Raw genomic sequence first — 18,188 nt, forward strand, 5'->3', positions numbered from 1 at the left:
TTAATTGTTATTACTCCTGTTTTCCCTTTTTCCTATTTATTATTACTATTTTATTTTCATTTGGTAGTATATAAACACTGAACTAGAGTAAAACGAATTATTCTGTCGTCAAACACTATACCACTGCGGTCTATGACAAATCGTTCCTGTAAAATATTATCATTATAATAATACATCGTTAGTTTGTATATTGTACTGATTCCCTTCGATATTAAACGCAAAAATGTTCGCTCTTAAAGTGGCGTGTCTGTGCTTGTCCGTCGCCGTCGTTTTCGTAAGTTCAACACTATATTATATTATACAACATTCGTTCAAAACGGTTCTGTGATGTACCCACATATTATTACTATTATTATAATTATTGTTATTATTATTGTTACTATTGTAATTTCATTATTGATTAATAAGTCACACATTAGGTATCGCTGGTCGTTGGACTATACACATTATTGGTATATCGGTACCAGGTGCCTAATTGTATATATAATAATATAATAACATACAGCTCGGATTTCAATGCATTTGCATCATTTATTTGAATTGCCTGAAACGATCGTTATTTTTTCATTTTCGATGTATTTTTTTCATCTATCTCTAGAATTATGATAAAAAATAAACTTAGATAGTTATATTATTATGAGTAAAAAAATATGAGTTTTATATTTTTCTACTATATAATTTCGTATTCTAGACCGTCTCACGAGTCACGATCAGTGATCGATACATATACAATAATAAATTGCATTAACTCAACACGAGTCAACACATTTTTTTTAATTAATTGAGAATTCTATTATATTATCAAAAATAATAATAAGTACAAAGTTATTCTATGTGCAAAAATTTGAAGTTTTTTGGACATAAATAAATTTGTATTAAGGAGATATTTCACGGCAAAGAAATCCAGCCCATAATAACAACGAGGCACCTTGAGTCATCAAAACTTTGGTCCATTTCTTAATTGTTATTAAGAAATTTGAGTTTGATGTTTAAATAACGTAACTTTAAAAATATTCGTTTTTCATGGTTTTTTTCTTTGTACTTGTACATTTTATTGTATCGTACAAAACTAGCTATATATAAATAATGAAAATATAAATGCTTTGTTGAGATCAAACATAAACCCCTTAAACGTTCTTCATTACCCATAATATAAGGTATTAATTTGTGTGTATGCCAATATTTGTTTCTTTTAATGAAAAGAATATCTAATATTATTGCTATCATCTATCAGTTTCTATGGTATAATAAATTATTCATACAAATCTGTATAGTAATAGAAGCATGAGTGCTTTATTTATACATTATTCTTTATTTTCTATACATAGTTATGTATTGCTGTCATGTGGCTGTAAAAAACAAAATCTTAAATCCTAAAAAATGAAATCTATCATGCTGATTTGTTTTAAAAACCATGTTTTTTAGTGATTTTTAAATACACGAGGACGTATTATAATATTATCAACTAAAAACAAAGGCATTCACGTAGCAGATGACCTAAATTTACATTTCAAGTTATCTATGAAATATAAGATGTTTTTTAATAATATACTGATACTAAGGTGACGGAAGAACGAAAAAAAATATTGTCCAATGATGATAAATAGTGTAACTTTGAAAGCATTTTTATTTAACTATTTGAATTATTTTTACTATAATTTTTAGTCCTAACTTACCAATAAAAAACACATTTTATTAATTTATAATAAATTCTATGTATTCAGTTGTGTAATCGACCACTTATACCAAATTGGTGGATCATCATCGTCCATCACGTATATTTATACCTACACTTTCTACACGAATGCAACAACGATGAATAGCAAATTAATAATATTGTTGAAAACATATATTAACATATTTAACAATAATAAAACATATATATAACATTATATGAATAATCGTACTACACCACTACTGGATCGTTATTATTGTAAATGCAATCAAACAACTTTTGTATGATTTTAGGGTGAAAACAACCAACAAAACGGTCCGAGTGATCGGTCTGCCACTATATTCCAGAGTTGCATAGCGGAAACAAAATTGTCCGGCGGTAATGTTGATTATATTAATATTAGAATCATGACTGTTACGATTAACTATTATAGTATTTAGTAGTATTGCACGAATCATTTTATCGCATAAATTCACATAAGAAGGTCGCACCAATTGGGTCATATATATACCTAGGTGATACACAAAATGATTTACCAATCATGCTCAGCCCTATTTATTCTTTTGGTAGTTAATTTTTTCAATTCAAGTCATTCTGAATTCTGGAATTTTTACTTATACTGTAGAAACAATCAACATATTTCAAATACATAGATATTTTATAGATATAATTACCATATCAACTTATTTTTAAAGACTATTATCTATATATACAATATTAATAGCTGAACTACTGGTTCTATTTTTGATTTAGATACATCAACGTTTTCAAAAACAAAAAATCTTCTCATTCAATTCTTAGTTATTAAAGTAAAACAGGTTGGTAGTTCTCATTTTAAAACAAGTTTGTTTCACCATAGCAATACTTATAACATTTCTTGAATTGTATAAGAAAATCTAAATAACTTAACATTGGGATTTCAAGTACCTATATAAAAACTTCCAAAAATCAGAATTTGAATAAATTCATTATTAGAAAAAATTAGATTTGAGCATGCTTGGTGAATCACTCTATATCAGTGGTTTTTAAATTTTGGTGAACACGGACCCCCTACCAATTTTTTTTTGAATACCTTTTTCTACAAAATATTTAAACATCTCATGTTATCATAATCAATATTTAAATATTTATTTTATACTACAAATCACATACTAAGTAGGTAGGTACATACAAAATGTTATTGTATTATACCCACAAATTTATAATTATTTTTATTATACATAATTTTTCATACAAATTTAATATTTGACTTTAGAAAGAACCGCCGTGGACCCCTGACATGAGTGTCGAGGACCTCCAGGAGGTCCTAGGACCACAGCTTAAGAATCGATGCTTTATATTACCTATATAATATTATTATAATAAATAATAATGTAATTAATCTAAATTGAACATATCGATGTCGGGTGAGTTAACTGTGAAGATTAACCTAGTTCTGTATACTCAGGATTTTTGGAATATGTTCGCTAGCTAATTTTTTTCCACATCCATTTCAATTTTTCAAACAAATAATAATAATTAGTATGCATATAACAGGTATTATATTAAATTCAAAAATATATTTAATATCTATCGATACCTACGAAATGTATCACAATTGACATTTAATGTGCACGCCTTACCACCTATGTTTATTTCGCAAATGTAAAACAATTGAATAACAGGTATAACATTTGTATAGTATTTTGTAAATTAATAAACAATAATTGATACCGTGCAATGCGTATAATACATATTGTATTTTATCTTTGTAATATTATTCATACCGAGCAACCACAGAAATAAATATTATGCAATTTATTTTTCCGAAAAGCTACAGTTGTATATTATATTGTGTTGTATTAGCAGAGATTTTTAAATTTGTCCTCCCCCGGCTTATATTTTTGTGGGTGCCATTGATTATAACATATGAAACTATTAAAGAAATATTCTTACTTTTTGAATGGTGGATTTAGCGCATACTGTATAATTTATATTGTAGAACCAACTGTTGAGCTGTTGAGTATTATTTTGCTGCATATAATTCTGTTATTTAGTTGGGTTTTTAAATTTTATTTATATTCATGAAGCGATTTCATTTTATTCGTAATTTATAATTATTTTCTACCTGTGGCTCGACAAGACCACACGAGCGTAAACGCCAAGATCAGGGTTCTGAGACTGTAAATCTGTAAATATATACCGATTTTATCCAAAGTAACCTCTTGTGGTCTATCAATCGTCATAGAATAGGATATCCGTATGGGGAATTTCCTTCTTTTAAATGTAAATTTAAGTTACTGTTCCCTGATGTTAAATCCAAGTGAGAAATAAATAACCAATTCCCTTTGAATTTTCCATTTATAATTTGGGCATCAATATCATTGTATCATAATTTTTGTTATTGATGCCAATATTATATCTCAATATTAAAATCGATACATTTTAATAATTCCCAATATTTGCTAACTATAATAGGTAGTAAAAAGCATAATATAATAATAATAATATACTTACTTAACATGTTTTGGTAATATTAACTTTCAGACGCACTCAAAGGGTTCCGGTCGATGAGTATACCAAAAACACAAGCCGAAAAAGTACGTAGTTTGGACGTATATAGAATTATTATTAATTCACATCATGAATAATAATTTTATAAAGTTAGTTGTAATTATTATTAATTTTGTCCGTTACAGTGTATGATGGGTTGTCTGATGAGAAAAGTCAACGTGGTAAGTACCTATAGCTGCAATTTTCTTAAATAACAATGTAATGCACATACCTACGAATAAACGTGAGGCCTTCATAACAACACAAAGTAGTTAACGTACAATTAATTTGTGTTAAGATTAACAAGGGCAAGTTTTCGGTTGAAGAGGCGACCAAGGTTGCACAGAAATACTACGGGACGAACGAAGCGATGATGAAAAAGGCAAAAGACCTTATCGACGTTTGCGCAAAGAAAGGTATGGCATACGATAAATATAATCGACTGGACATTTTTCTGTTGAATAATATTCGTTAACGACAGAAATATGCGTATACCAATTACCACGGGTAAATCATAAACTAAACATTTTGCACAACAGAACGTCATTATGAATTCGACACGTTCTACGGTTAGATTAATAATAATTATTATAATAGTAATAAAAAAATTTCAATTCTAACATTTTAAACATATTATAAAATATTTAACGTTTAAATTTGAAATAGGTTTAAGTACCTATAGGTGATGTAAGATGTTTCGGAATTCGAAGCTGATAGAAAAAATACGTCTGGCTACCGCTCTGAAATCACACTATTAAAAAAAGTTACTACCATAATACCACAATCGTTATATTATTATGGAGAAAAAAAATTGTTTTCTTACGAAAAATGTAATCGATTATAATTTTGCTAGAGGCGGTATTTTTTTTTACGAAACTTGGGAAAATTCATTTTATTTTTGGGATACCATTTATAAACTGCGATAGTATTAAACTATTCAAATTAAATACACATCTTCCCTTAAGAATTTGGATGATAATAAGTTTAAAATCTCTAGAAAATGCATACAAATATGCATAAAAAATATCAAATATAACCTTAAAATAATCAAATAACATTATTAAATACATTGATAAATTGTATTACCTATTCATTATTAATTTTTAATAGAATATTAATAGAAAATACTTGTTTCATATTTGCGTGGGCTTTGACACCAACAGTTATAAAGGTTTAACACGTTTGTATTGCTTTAAAAAGCACGTCGTATGAAAAATGAACATATTTTTTTAAAAACATTTTTGAAATCATAAAATTAAAAGAAATGACCCACATATAGGTACACAATTTACAAAAGTCGACTTGTAAAAATATTCATAAAAAAATGTTTTTTAAAGATTAAAATGAAATATAGTATTCTAAATACAGTTTAAACAATTGTTTCTACATCTTACCGATTGGATTTATTATAATTTGGTCTGCAATGGGCAAAGAACAATATTAATGTGTAAAAAAGTCATAAACATCTTAACCTTGACCATTGTAAATGGTAGGTATTGTTTTTTTATTTCCGACGGTGCAGGTTTTAATACGTAGTAATTACGTACCTATATTTGTTTTGTGTTAATACAATTTCAGCCCAATCGACGACTGAAGAGTGTGCGTTGGCCGGAATTGTGACAACTTGTATCGTGGAAGAAGCTCAAAAAGTAAGTCCTTATACTCCTTGCAGATACGTTTTGTGATTTAAACATCACTAACAGTAACATTTCAAAATGCTTAAACTCTCCTTCTCCTCTTTGTTGTGTTACGTGGTGTTGTAAATGAGGCTGGATCAAGGATATCTTGGATCTAAGGTGGACCCACCTGCAGCCAACCTTTCTATAATCATGAAGTCAAAGTGCCATTGTTTTTTATTATTTCAATGGAAATACGCAGGCGAAACGTTTTCCCATAAAGCCGTTATATCAGAAATAATTAAATATATTATATCATAGTAAAGACAAAATACTAACCTCTAGGTTATCACCACATTTTGGTCATGTGCTGATTTCCAATAATTATTATCCAAATTGTCTTGTTCACAATATTATAATATTATCTAATCGAGTTCAACGTTTTATCTCATTTCATTATTTGTTTTTTATTACCTAATTTATGGAAAATGTCGACAGCAAAAAACATTTTTAGTAGAAAGAATGGGACGCATGGGTCCCCAGCCCTTTTGACCATCTCCTTAATTCTGAATCGGTCGGATACACACATTTTAGGGTTGAACGGTTGCGAATGTTTTCACCGCGTGCGATTACCCTGTAAATCAATAGAAAGACAGATAAAAACGGGTTTTCGACGACAAAAACTCGTATTACGTAGTTAACGACATCATCATGCTCTGATATTGTGATTAATGTTTTCACGTTTTGTTACAGGCTGGCTTATCCGGTGGACCTGGCAGCCGCTCCAGACGAACCGTTTCACCCAAATTCAGACGCGACGCCATGTAAACGGTTCACGTTGTTCCTACGATCATATTTTGAACGCTGTACGCCTATAACTATTAACTACTATTATAATACAAATTAATTTTATGCCAAATAATCTTGTACATGTTTATATTATGACCGTCAATAAACATTTTATTTAAACTATCATATTATTATGTCTCGCGTTATAGTTGTAGATGCTCTTCCCTGAACCCTTATAATAATATTTATCCTGATACGGGTACATTATTTTATTCAAAATACAATCGCAGATCCTGAGTCTTTATCGTAGGTGGGTCAGGGGTGTTGAGATATTTGATAATATATATATAATTAAAAACATATCATGTGAAAATATTCTATGGGCATTTAAAAAGTCGGGACATTGAAAGGTACATTTCAATATACACAAGCCAATAGAAGAACATTTTTTAATAACATAAAGAAGAGAGTAGTACATTTTAAATCGGAATTCAAAATATGAGGTTTTGATATTACTTATACTTATTTGATAATTATTATTATAAATATTTTAATTAAATTGAAAACTAGGTAAATGCCAATTATTATTTTCCATTTCTAATAAAAATACTAAACAATAACCATAAAAAAAACCTTTATTTCCATATTAAATTGTTGTGTTTATAACTAATTCTATATCGTCAGGTGCCGTGTCAAGAAGCATACCGATTAGAAAAATTCACAAAACGATGTATACAACAAAATCGTTTTATCATTGTTTGTTGTTTGACATTAATATAGTAATAATTATAATATAATTAGTGTTGTACAGTAAGTTGTGACTTTGTGAGTACTGAGTGCTTTTTACTGTATTCACATAAAATAATAATTATTACTAATAGTATGATAATACGAACCTACAAATGTACATAAATCATTTTTTGTAGGGAAATTTCTCCGATGCCTCTCTCACTGTATTTGTGTAAACATTCATAACACCGAATTTTCGCGTTGATTGAATATGTTCCTGGTAAACTGTATACCTAATATAATTATTTTTGTATCAGAAAATAATTTTAGAATTATATCATATTGGACGTATCACGATTTGAGTGTCAAGGAAATTGAGTTTAAATGCAAAGTGATACGTGAACCATGCTGATTGCTCACCCCTAATAATACATTTATTTATACTATATGATTTTTGGGAATTTTAAATACTTGTATTCAATAAGCATACTATTTTCAATTGAAAATAAAGTTATTATCGCCACAAAACTCTCCTTAAACTGGTTTTAAAATTGTAATAATTGAAAATGTGAAGGTCTTAATTCTTAAGTAAACTTAAAAATTTTAAATATTATAATTTGAATAAACTATTAATTATTAAAAGAAAACAACGGGGTCCATAATGCTTGGCTATCTTACTATTAAACAATATTATTATGGTTACTGGTTGAGTTCATAAACTAGCTATACAGAGATTCTGGTCATAGTTCCAATTTAAGTTTTAGTTACCGAGTTCTCCAAATGTGTCGGTTCCAAGACCGGTTTTTTTCGGTGTATGGTTCCAGTTTCAGTAAGCTGCTGGTGTAATAAACACACTATAATCATATCATAATGGTTTTTACAAAATTAATAATGGTATTGACCACTATATTTACTATGGTTGTGCGTGTTTTTTTGAGGTATTTTCGGAGAATCCGCAGCGATACCGGGTTCGCGACTTAGGCTAATCAAAGGACGTTTTTACACGGGTGTTTGCATCAGAGTCCAGTGCTGCTACGTCCTCATACATTTAGGGCTTTTGACGCCCATTTGATGTTTTGGACGGTCTGCAGTTAGGACTACTGCAAAACAGCGTGGACACTATATTATTACTATTTATATATATTATTATTGTACTCATTTAATATACACGGTGACAAGTCTCGGAGACGTTCAACCACCGACCTCCACCATTTGTTCGTACATATGCACTCAAAATGCTCTCACATTTTTTTTATTATTATATTCATCTAAGTTCCGGTTTTGGAATATTTAAGGATTTTTAAGTAGGTACCACGCTTTTTACTGTCCATTTTTAAGGATATGATTTTTTTTCAAAAATGCATAGATATTTATAAACCAAAATTCGAAAAAGCAGTTCCTGAGTTATTGAACTTCAAACAGGCTTCAAACTTCTAACCTGCACCTACTAAGAATAATGGTATATTATAACAGGTTTATAGATATGGATGAGAACTATATTATGGTGATTTGAATGATATAGTAAGTAATATTTATTTATTATAATTTTATAATTTGTAAAATTTGCTTATGAACTAGACTATAATATATTACATCTATTATATATTTCATGTAAAACACAATATTATGGACCATATATAAGTCCTTAGTAGGTACTCAAAGTCTAATAACTTCTATGAATTTCGATTTAGTTGTTTCAAAAAATAAAAACAACTGGCTTGTCAATTAATAGTATTGAGGGAGATTCTCCTTTGAAAAAAAAAAATAATAATAAGATTTGTATCGACACGACACTCTTTAGAATTTAAAGTTAAAATGGTTCAAAACAGTTATGCGTTTGATATCATTAGAATTCCAAATATCTGAACCCGAACAAATGCGTCACTAAAGATAATAGAATTGAGTTGAGGATGCTTGAAGGATCATCTCGTATAGTTAAGTATCAGCAACGTACAGTTTATTAGGTGTGTTTTTTGTCGTTTTTAATATACATTAAAACTAGAGACCGGATTTATATGCACAAAAAGACCTCAAAATATGCTTCTAAAAATGCTCTATTATGCTACAAAATATGCACTTAAAATTGAATCAAAAACATTTTATTTAAAATAATGTAAAAAATAAGTATTGATTAATTAAGTAATAAAATAGGTAAAAGGGTTTTAATAGTATAAAAAAGTATATTTTTGTCATCTTCACTAAGTTCTTCACCATTTAACGTTACCTATTTATCTTTAATCTATAAAATATTAGTCCTGATCGGCTTCCGTCGAACACTTGAACTCTATTATAGGAACAACGAATTTATTTATATATTATTTATATATTATATTTATATGTATATCATCTTTTTTTGGCAATAATGACTGGTCGTAATATTATCGATATTATGTGGCTGTGAACGTGAAAATACGACGAAAAAAAAGTATATGTGCTATAAATAATAATATGCACTACAAACCTACAAATATGCATTAAATATGTATTTGATAGGTAAAAACGTTGAAATATGCAAAATACGCGAAGTACAGTTCGTGTTATTTTAATAAGAATGATCTAAATCGGAGACGATCGTCATCTGCAGATTTCAAAAAGATTATTCCAATACGTATATGCATTTGCATACAAATCCGGTCCCTAATTGTAACACTGACCCAGAGAAAAGATACGGTTACAGTTGTGTGCGGGACGAATAGGTCAGGTACCGCTGGTCGGTAATTCATAATATAATAATATACCTAACTTAATCTGCAGGGGCATAATATGTTCAAAAATGTTCAAAAAATGTAATAAAACTGTAATTCCAGCACGGTTAGAGCTGCTCACAAACTCACAGATTTAAAAATTATTATTAAACATTACGACATTTTAATAATTGTTCGTTTTTTCTTCTATATCTATAAATTAGTAAGAATAGGTTAAGTATACATTATACATATGATGCGAAAATATTATTTGAATTTTTTTCAATTAAAACTGTTTGAGCAAAAGAAAATTCAGAAAGTAATTTAAGATACCTTGGTATACTCTGAGCCACGAGAGAAGGCACCCGTTTTGCTCATGCGGACTGGACGTATTCCCCGACTTTGTACCATTTAGTGTACGTCAAATACGTGGCGATGCGCAGAATCGAACGTGTTTCGGTCGAGACACGAGTTCCTTCTCTCGTGGCGTGGAGTATAATAATATGGTTATATAGAAGTATTTTTAATGATCAATACATAATATATGTGGGCAATTAAGAAGAATTTAATTTAATAAATTGATTCATTTTCGTACCTATTAAAAATATCTAAAAGACTTAAAAATGTTGTTAATTCTATTAGCAAAGGCTTAATAAATTAGTCTCAAAAACAAAACTGTAAAATGTAAAGAGCGTCTTAATATAGGTACATCCTTAGATCCAGTAAATACGAAATTACGTTTCTGGAATGTATTTACTACACAGAGATATTTTTCAATAATACTCCTTGGATATCGACTTCAAATAGGTTTATCTAAAAAAATGTTCACAACATCGATAAAAATACTAATAAGTCATACATGTGTCACCACATAATTACCATATGGTCAATATTAGGTATGTACTATACCCAAATACTATAAACTTGGAGTCACAGAATCTGGCCTTTGATTTAGATAACGAGCGAATTATATTTGGTATCGTATAATATTTAGGTACTTATACCTATATTATGTTTATTAATTATTGTCAAATATTTATAAGGGTGTTTTAAGGTGTATTATTATTTTTATCATAATATTATATAATATTATATGATTAAATAAATTACAATATTTATATTTTTCATGGTTTAAAATCCCATATTATGTAAATACTTAAGTATTCTGTATCATAGATAATTAAAATAATTAGACTGCCAACTTAAAATGTATTTACCTACGGCCTGCGGGTGCCCTTGTTCCCCTATTTGTTTTCATATAATATACATACTATATGTACCTATTACATTTTTTTAATAAACAATCATTAAACTTTGACCAGCTACCCCGGGGTGGCCTCTGAATAATTATTCATTAAGAAACTTAGTATAGCTTATAATTTGTTGAGTTGAAAATCAGATAAGACAGCTGCTGTCTCCAGCTTGTACTACCTACTATATAATTTTAGATTTGGAGCAATGAATGTTTTGATTTTGCAAAAATGTGTATTTTTTTGTATATTTACACGATTAATGGTGGGAAAAATGATTTGATTTTCCAACTTCAATATTTTGTTTGGTAGTAAAGTGAATTAAGTTGATACTTTTGGTTTTAGGAGGTCAAAATTAAAAATGCCCAGCACTTTTTAAATAATAATGGAAACCCCCCAATCAAATTACGGAAATATTGGAAGTTTTACGTGAAACAAATTTTTGACAAAATCGATTTCTTAATTTGCTCTACCTAATTCAAAAACGTACAATCGTAGATTGTTTACATTTCCGCCATATAATTATTATATTAGCATTTCTATACATAATATAATTTTCAAAATATTTTGACTCTTTTTGAGTTATTTGTATACGTTTGAAATTGTTCGTTTGAAATTTTTGTTAAAAAATTCAACAGGGGCGACAATGGAAAACGTGCAGATATTAACAAAATTATCAAAATTAAGTTACACATCAAATTCTGGTTGTAAAAACAGCGAGGAATTGAATGGCGAGGTTAGATTTTTCCAATACGTACTATTTCCCACGGTAAATTGATCTTCAACGTTCGTAATTTTTTCAAAATGTACACAATAATGTCATTGTGTTCATCGGGAACATCGTGTCAAAAATAACTATTTAAAAATTGCATAAAACCGCAATATTTTGCATATATTGTTTAGTGTAAATTATTTTGTAGTTGAAAACGCATACCCGAGATATAAGGCCTATGCACATAATATAATAATATTACTCATGCAGTTACGAGTGTGTGATTCCGATTCGTTAAACTGTGGATTATAACCTGACTTGGACGTAATATAAAATCTGTCAGTCAACGACAGTAGTTTTCAGAGTTTTAATTATCCAGACGGTTTTTTTAATCGTTTTTTTATTTATTATTTGCTAAATATTCACCATTGCTTACCGTAAAAACACGCATCATAATTATCCTGCAGCTGACCGTTTCATCGTAACAGTCATTATTCGGATAAATCATAAAATAAAAACACAAACACACACACACACACACACACACACATCAACCCGGCCATGTCGGTGGATTTAAAACTATCACTGCCGTGTGTATCATTTACCATCGTTATTTTAACTGTACAGCAGTATCGACGCCAGTACCTACCTATTATAATTTACGTGCTACGATGATATTATACATTTTATGTATCGACAAGTGTTTATACGATGCACGCAAACGAAAATATTATAAAATTTCTAATATCTCCCTACATAATATATATTAAGTTAAATGATAGACTACCTATAACATCGTATATCATATAATAATATACGATTTAAATTTTTAAAAAAACAAATCATAATGCTGTGCATCTGTCAGTATCTAGTCACGATGAAAAACGAAAGGCCTGACGGTATCCTTTCATTAAACTTATTAATTAATTAGATATTTAATTAAAACTAATCTGTTTGGTCATAAATAATTATTTTATAGAAACGAAAAAAATCTTAATACGAACCGACAGCGAATAAATGTTCAACTTCGGATAACTTTAAACTTTACTCTGATTATATTATTATAATATTATTAAAAAATACGATAGTAATAACTATCATACTTTTGTAGGCGTGATGCGTAAATCATTTAACACTCATTAGCGCGTGTTTTATTTAATTAAAATTGAATTTAATAAATCAATAGATAATAAACTACCAACGACGGTTAAAAAATTAAAATTAAATATAAAACAAAAGTAGGTAATAATATGCAAAATTTAAAATTTAATTCGTAGAGTTTCAAATGACAGGCGTTTCGACTTAAAATACGTTTGTTTTATGTCCGATTTACATATAATAATATGTCATGCGCAATAATATAATTTGTGTCCAATAATTTTAAATTTATCGTTTGGACCCAAACTATCAGTACAAGCAGTGCTACGAGTATATCAAAAGTGTTGGATTGAAATCAATTTATCAAAAGTTACCTAATAATAATACATTATTCTTTTAACTGTTTTCCCATTATTTTTTTTCATTCACTTTATTGATATAAAATTTAACTTTTAATCTTTCTGATACATTTTGAATAATATTATACATTATATTAATGGCATACCTAATGCAATTATTGGGTTTGTTATATTATTATTTTAGGTACACGTCACAGATATAGGTACATTTTTTGTAATACCATGTTATAGTTTTATTCCATCCAATACAAATTGTTCGAGTTTACCATAGAGTAACATTTTGAATTATAAAAAAAGAATTACATAATTTAATCTCGAATCTAATAATAATTTTCTTGTTGCTGGTATCTACATTTTAACTTATTCATTTTCTCAAAGAACAATAATTATAGTAATTTTAATAAAAAAAAAAAAAATGAAAAACAACCATATTACAAACACAACCGAGGGTTAATTGGATTCTTTTTCAGGGGTAGAAAAATCATAATCACTTGTTGCCGTGCACTTGGTAAACTGGTCAAGCACGCTGTCAGATGAAAGAACTATATGACCATATGTACTGGAGTCTAGAGTTCTGGAGTCCATCTCCAAATAATTCTTATTGGAGTATAAGTCGTTTAAAACGGCCCGCTTCAGAGCTACCAAATAAAAATAATTGTAAAAACAGTGTGATAAAACAAAAAAAAATAAATTGTTTTATCTACAGTAAGTTATATGACTCATGCATACAATTGATTTTAGCTAACGTACGTATTATTTTTAAATTTGATTGGAGAAAATCTTGGGAACTGTAACTAGTTAAGTTGTTAATTTTACTATACAAATACAATTAGCTAACTTAAAAATAATAACTTTTTAGTTGGTACCGGTTAGTTAATACTCACCTTTGATTATTGTAGGTACACCTACCTAAATGCTGACTGAAACAACGGTTATTTCTGTTAAGTGGATCCTATCAATTAAAAAATATTTTAAAAATCAAAACACCTACGTCAAACTAAACACGATGCAGTTATATTCCGTAGAAAACTTACTATTAAACAATAAATAACATGTTTTGGTCAAATTCACAGTAATTTTGGATTTTGATTAAAAACATTTCGTAAAATTACATTATAATACTGGTAGATGGCACTACAAGTACCAGTACTTCTGGTTCAGTCCATTGGAGTACATTCCAGTCAATTATTGTATTGCAATGGTAAGTAGCTTAAATTATAATGTTCAAGAGGGAATCGTATAAGTCGTTAAACAAACATTAGTAGACGTATCACCAAGCCCAGATTAAGATAATTTTGGGGCCCACGGACAAGCAATTTTAGAGGCCCATAAACAAAATCAAAATATTGGCGACCCACAAATAAATATGTTTTGGAGATAAAAAAAAAATTTGGATATCATAACACTTATAATAAACGTCATCAATACTTATGTTTGTACAACAAGACACTTACATATACAAACGGAAACATTCCTCACTGTTACAACGTTATTGCGACGCCCAGACAGTGCCAAACTGTCAAGTTACACACTTATACATTAGTTATATGACTTCAACTGACGACTGTACATTCGTACAAAAACAACGTAAATAACATTTGTTTGGCTCTAGGGGCCAACTATTGTTTGATATCCATTGTGCGACTGGGCCCATGGCCCCCCTAGCCCCCTCCCCTGAACCCGAGGTTGCGTATCACTGGATGAAACAGCTGCACGATTGACCGCATCACTCTTTGATTAGGATGATTTTAATTTTGAAATCGAATTTTGATTTTTTAACATCACATGTGTTGAGCTATAATCGAATTGATTGTTAATATTCAAAACATTTTTATGTTAAACTATAAAATAAAAATATATAATTTCATTATTCTGCACGTCCATTGGTGTTTTAGTTGAATAAACAAATATTGAGAACGTCGTAAACTTGCCAACCAAAATCCGAATTCAAAATTAAAATGAATTTCTTGTTATATTTATACATTTCCCACATAGTAGAGTAAGTTTACATAAAATCTAGATCTATGATATATAATAATATCTTATATTATTATCCTATCTCTACATGTCGTTTATTTATTATTTTTGATTGATTCAAGTACAACAGGTAGGTACTATTATTTTCTTTAATCGTGATAGGTACCTACAGTTTATTTGTCATCAAATTATCAATAATATAATTACAATCATTTTATTTAATATTAATTACCAATCATATATATATATATATATATATGCGGTAACGAGGACTTTGCAGATATTGACATCTATAGTATCTTATACTATAGCATAGAATAAAACTAATAAGGATTTGTATATTGTTGGATGTTTAAGACGATTGTAATATGGTGGAAACAGAATTAACATAAAATGTAATATGTATTAATACAGTGGTATTAATTCCTATCCTTATAGTCTATACGTATAATCCATGACGTAGATAAATTCTATATTGTATATAGGTCCATCGCAATTAGTGTTACAATCGTTGCTACCGATTAGTTCACGAGTTCTCTAAATCAATTTTTTAGATGGTCTGCATAACATTGTCCATAAAAGGGTCTATTAGGAAAAAACATCCACAAAAAAGATAAATTTAATTTTAAAATAATACTGTTGTTTGTACCTTATACATTTATATAAATATTAAAATAAACGCACTAAATATGTCGAAGAGTGGAGATATATGTGTGAGAGACGAAAAGTATGATAAATTACAGTAGTCAGTAGGTATTTATAATTTATTTTAATAATATATAATATTTACTATAACAATATATAATATATTACGATAATCACAATTCTAGTGGATGTGACGAATCCGTACCGGTGTACCACTTTTACCAGCACAGTTCGTTCTCTAATGTCCGTACAAACGACAAATGACGTGCTAACGGCGTGCCCTCCGGTTATTGTCGGAAGTCCCTGACAACGACGGCACTTACCGATGGGTATTTATCGGGATTATGGAGGCGCAGTCGTTGGGCACTTAATAATAATATAGTTTTCATTACGTACGCGAACCCACCTGGGGCAGGTGTACTGTAAACACGGTTCGATCGACTTAACTGCAACATGTCGAACTAAAGATTTAATTTATTTGCGCTTCGACCACTGCAGTAGCTATAGGTACCTAAATTTGTGTTTAGGTAATATACGGTTAACGTAATCTTTTAAATAATAAAAATAAATAAATAATTAAGTTAATCTCGTCCACTCTGTCTGACAAAACAATGAGAAAACACTCGGCCCTCGCCCCTGGCAATTTTCGCTACTCACGCCGAGCACATTTCGTGCAGTAGGTATAACATAATATAATATACATCATCGACCTCGGTGGCGGTCTGATAAAATATTAAACCAAGTGACCCGGAATCGTCTCGACGGAGGTCACGGAAAAAAAGGGTTTCACCGTGTTATATGTAAGACACGCGATTTTTCGTTTTTAACTAAGTTTTAGTATTAATCAGTACCTACCGTAGAGTCATAGAGGGAGAAGCATATGGGTGGGCAGATTTCTGAAGTCGTCAAAATATTCAGATAAAATTAATCTATCGCATTAGTAACTTAATATTTTTGTGACTTAAGGTTTGGAAAAATGTAATGTACTATTTTATTGCTGCAGCTATAATATTAGTATTGTCAACAATCGACAAAATAGGTATTGTTATAATATTATTGTTGTTAGTAAACGTCTTCTAGAATGTGTTAATGTTGAAAAGATAAAAATGATAGAATATCGAAGTGGCTAATGTAGAAGTACTGGGAGCTGCACAAATAAGTGGTGGGGCACCAAAATTCTAAATACGGCTCCGATCTTAACGTTATACCTACCTACTAATATTATTATTATACTGTGCAGCACTGTGTTTCGCACGTACGAATTTCAAAACATTTAAATCTCAACGCGTTTTTTATGTTGTTGTTTTAAACCGCTTTTTTGTCCTCGTTTAAGGGTCAACACTATCTAAATGCTAACAAGGGATATAATTAGTTGGTCGAATATACTTGCAAGTCATAAATTTAAGAAGATAAACACGCCATATTTTTTTCATAAAGGACGAGGTATAACTCTGTATAAGATAACACCTTCTATGTACTTTTATATACCTCCCGATCCTACGCTAGTTAAATGCTCAAATATAATATGAATTAATATAATATAATATTACATGTTGTGCGAAAGAAGTCCCATTACTGGATGGATTCTTCGCGGAAGTCATCAGTGCCTCCTTATTTTATTATTATTTATTTTTTTATTTTATTATTATTATTCTACTTCTATCACAACTTATTGTAAAAATAATATATTTACAGATTGCATAATAAAACAAATTAAAAAAAAAAAACATGTTATGCAAGACCGATTGATACGTTTTAAAACCTCGCGGTAATCGTCATAGACTAATGGATGACAATATTTTCATACAGATACCTATTTGCTTTATTTATTTATTTATTTTTTATTTTATTATAATTTTTGCATTTCAAGAAAATAATTCAGAAAAAATAAGGCCAAATAATTTACTGACGATATTATGATGTCAGCCCCCATGTCAAACAACAATATCTAATAACTAATACTCAAATTTCCAATGTTTATTGTGAGAAAATGACACCCTATCGTAATCGGATGGTCACATTTGGATAATAATAGGTTTGCATCATTGGTATGCCATAACAATATCAAAAATATCCCAGATGAATAAATTGGGTTGCCATATTTTATTTTACTTAAACCGAC

The 18,188-nt window shown here is 29.3% G+C and overlaps 1 protein-coding gene across 1 annotated transcript; it reads left to right on the forward strand.

The window, feature by feature from the left end:
* The first annotated feature begins 99 nt into the window (after positions 1 to 99).
* Obp8 (odorant-binding protein 8) lies at positions 100 to 6,793 on the forward strand. The gene is given in 7 exon segments (NM_001160062.1): positions 100 to 274; positions 1,969 to 2,053; positions 4,202 to 4,254; positions 4,354 to 4,389; positions 4,506 to 4,623; positions 5,786 to 5,856; positions 6,577 to 6,793. Coding segments are annotated over 7 exon segments (489 nt in total). The 5' UTR covers positions 100 to 223; the 3' UTR covers positions 6,652 to 6,793.
* The last annotated feature ends 11,395 nt before the right edge of the window (positions 6,794 to 18,188 follow it).

This window comes from Acyrthosiphon pisum, chromosome A3, assembly GCF_005508785.2.
Source record: "Acyrthosiphon pisum isolate AL4f chromosome A3, pea_aphid_22Mar2018_4r6ur, whole genome shotgun sequence".
NCBI lineage: Eukaryota > Metazoa > Arthropoda > Insecta > Hemiptera > Aphididae > Acyrthosiphon > Acyrthosiphon pisum.